Source organism: Branchiostoma floridae, unplaced genomic scaffold, assembly GCF_000003815.2.
Source record: "Branchiostoma floridae strain S238N-H82 unplaced genomic scaffold, Bfl_VNyyK Sc7u5tJ_1499, whole genome shotgun sequence".
NCBI classification, from domain to species: Eukaryota; Metazoa; Chordata; class Leptocardii; order Amphioxiformes; family Branchiostomatidae; genus Branchiostoma; species Branchiostoma floridae.
In genome coordinates, this window is record NW_023365732.1 from 444,159 (window position 1) to 445,548 (window position 1,390).

The 1,390-nt window shown below is 42.7% G+C and overlaps 1 protein-coding gene across 1 annotated transcript in view; it reads left to right on the plus strand.

Annotated features, from left to right (window-relative positions):
* LOC118407921 (peptidoglycan-recognition protein SC2-like) overlaps nt 1-977 on the plus strand; it is a 6,336-nt gene extending 5,359 nt beyond the window's left edge. Inside the window, exon 2 of the mRNA XM_035808495.1 lies at nt 576-977. Within this exon, the coding sequence (XP_035664388.1) occupies nt 576-894 (319 nt within the window). The 3' untranslated portion in view covers nt 895-977. The remainder of the gene's footprint in view (nt 1-575) is intronic.
* Nucleotides 978-1,390: the final 413 nt, after the last annotated feature.

The window sequence follows — 1,390 nt, forward strand, 5'->3', positions numbered from 1 at the left end:
CTTTATGTTTATCAATTTCATTATCAATGGCAATTGCCAGATAGGAGTATTTGCTTTTTAAAAACAACATTCCGCTAAGCAACCTACTGAGGAATTTGCCATTTAGAGTTGTACTTTGCAATCGGATTCTAAGCTATGGCATACATACGCTGATAAAACCAAACCGAGCGTAGAATAGTAGTGAGTTAGTAGTGTTCGTTGGCTGCCTTGGATATTTTGGATATTTATGTTTCACCCATACCACAGGTATGGGTTGAAATATCTTGCATTTCCTGATATCACTATGTTTTTTTCTTCTCCTCCCCCTGATGTCAGGTCTTAAAATCGATTAAATTCATCTCTGTTCTTTTTGGGCCAAGTGACCTGAAATTCGGTGCAATGGTAGAGGGGGGCCAGAATAGTGTATTTTTGCATAGTGTTTGTCTTTTTTGCATGGGGTGTGAGGCGCAGATGTGATAAGAATATGCTATATTTGTTCGCAAATTTTGCTTGTCTTGGTTCACTTTATATTTACACTTAACAGTTCTATCATATCCACATTCAACTGATGGTACTTGATGTATGTTTTTCTCTAGGGGCGCTCACACTTCCGGCTATAACGACGTCGCCATCGGCATCAACTTCCTCGGGTACTTCGAAGACGACCTCCCGACTAGTGCAGCACTGGAGACCGGGAAAAACCTGATAGCCTGCGGGGTGACGATGGGGAAGATCAAGAGCGGATACGACCTGAATTGTCACTCCGATCTCGGGGCCAGCAGTGGGGGTACAGACTGTCCCAGGGCAGCTCTGTGCCTCTACGCTACCGAACGGCTTCGACCGTCTGTAAAGTTGATAAACAGTTCGTGGCCACACGTGCAACTACTACATGTAAAACGTATCTTACGATTTTGACTTCCATGTAGTTCCCTAAAATTGCAAGATAAAGTTTTCTTTTGTGGTCAACATACTTTTTACATCAGCTTGGTGATTAAACATTGACAAGAATGAAAATTATCTGACTTCTTGTTGCTGCCTATCTTTCGTGATTTTCCCTTGTACGTAGAATTAATTTGATTGTAAATAGGAGGTGTGTGCATGTGTGTTTGTGTGTGAATGTGCGTGTTTGTGTGTATGTGTGTGTGTGTGTGCGTGTGCGTGCGTGTGTCTGTCTGTCTGTGTGTGTGTGTGTGTGTGTGTGCGTGTATAAACTTTATAACGTGTAGACATTTTTCATGTAGAATGGATACGTGAGCATCCGTAGCATTGTTGTCCCATGCATACTTCTATATTCACAACAATGCCACAGTGAACGAACACCGCAGTGCTGCGTAAGTACCCCAAGTCCAGTGAGATTCCACCTTAAAGCAAGTGAATTGTCTGTATGCATGCACGCCCATGTTAGAGGTGA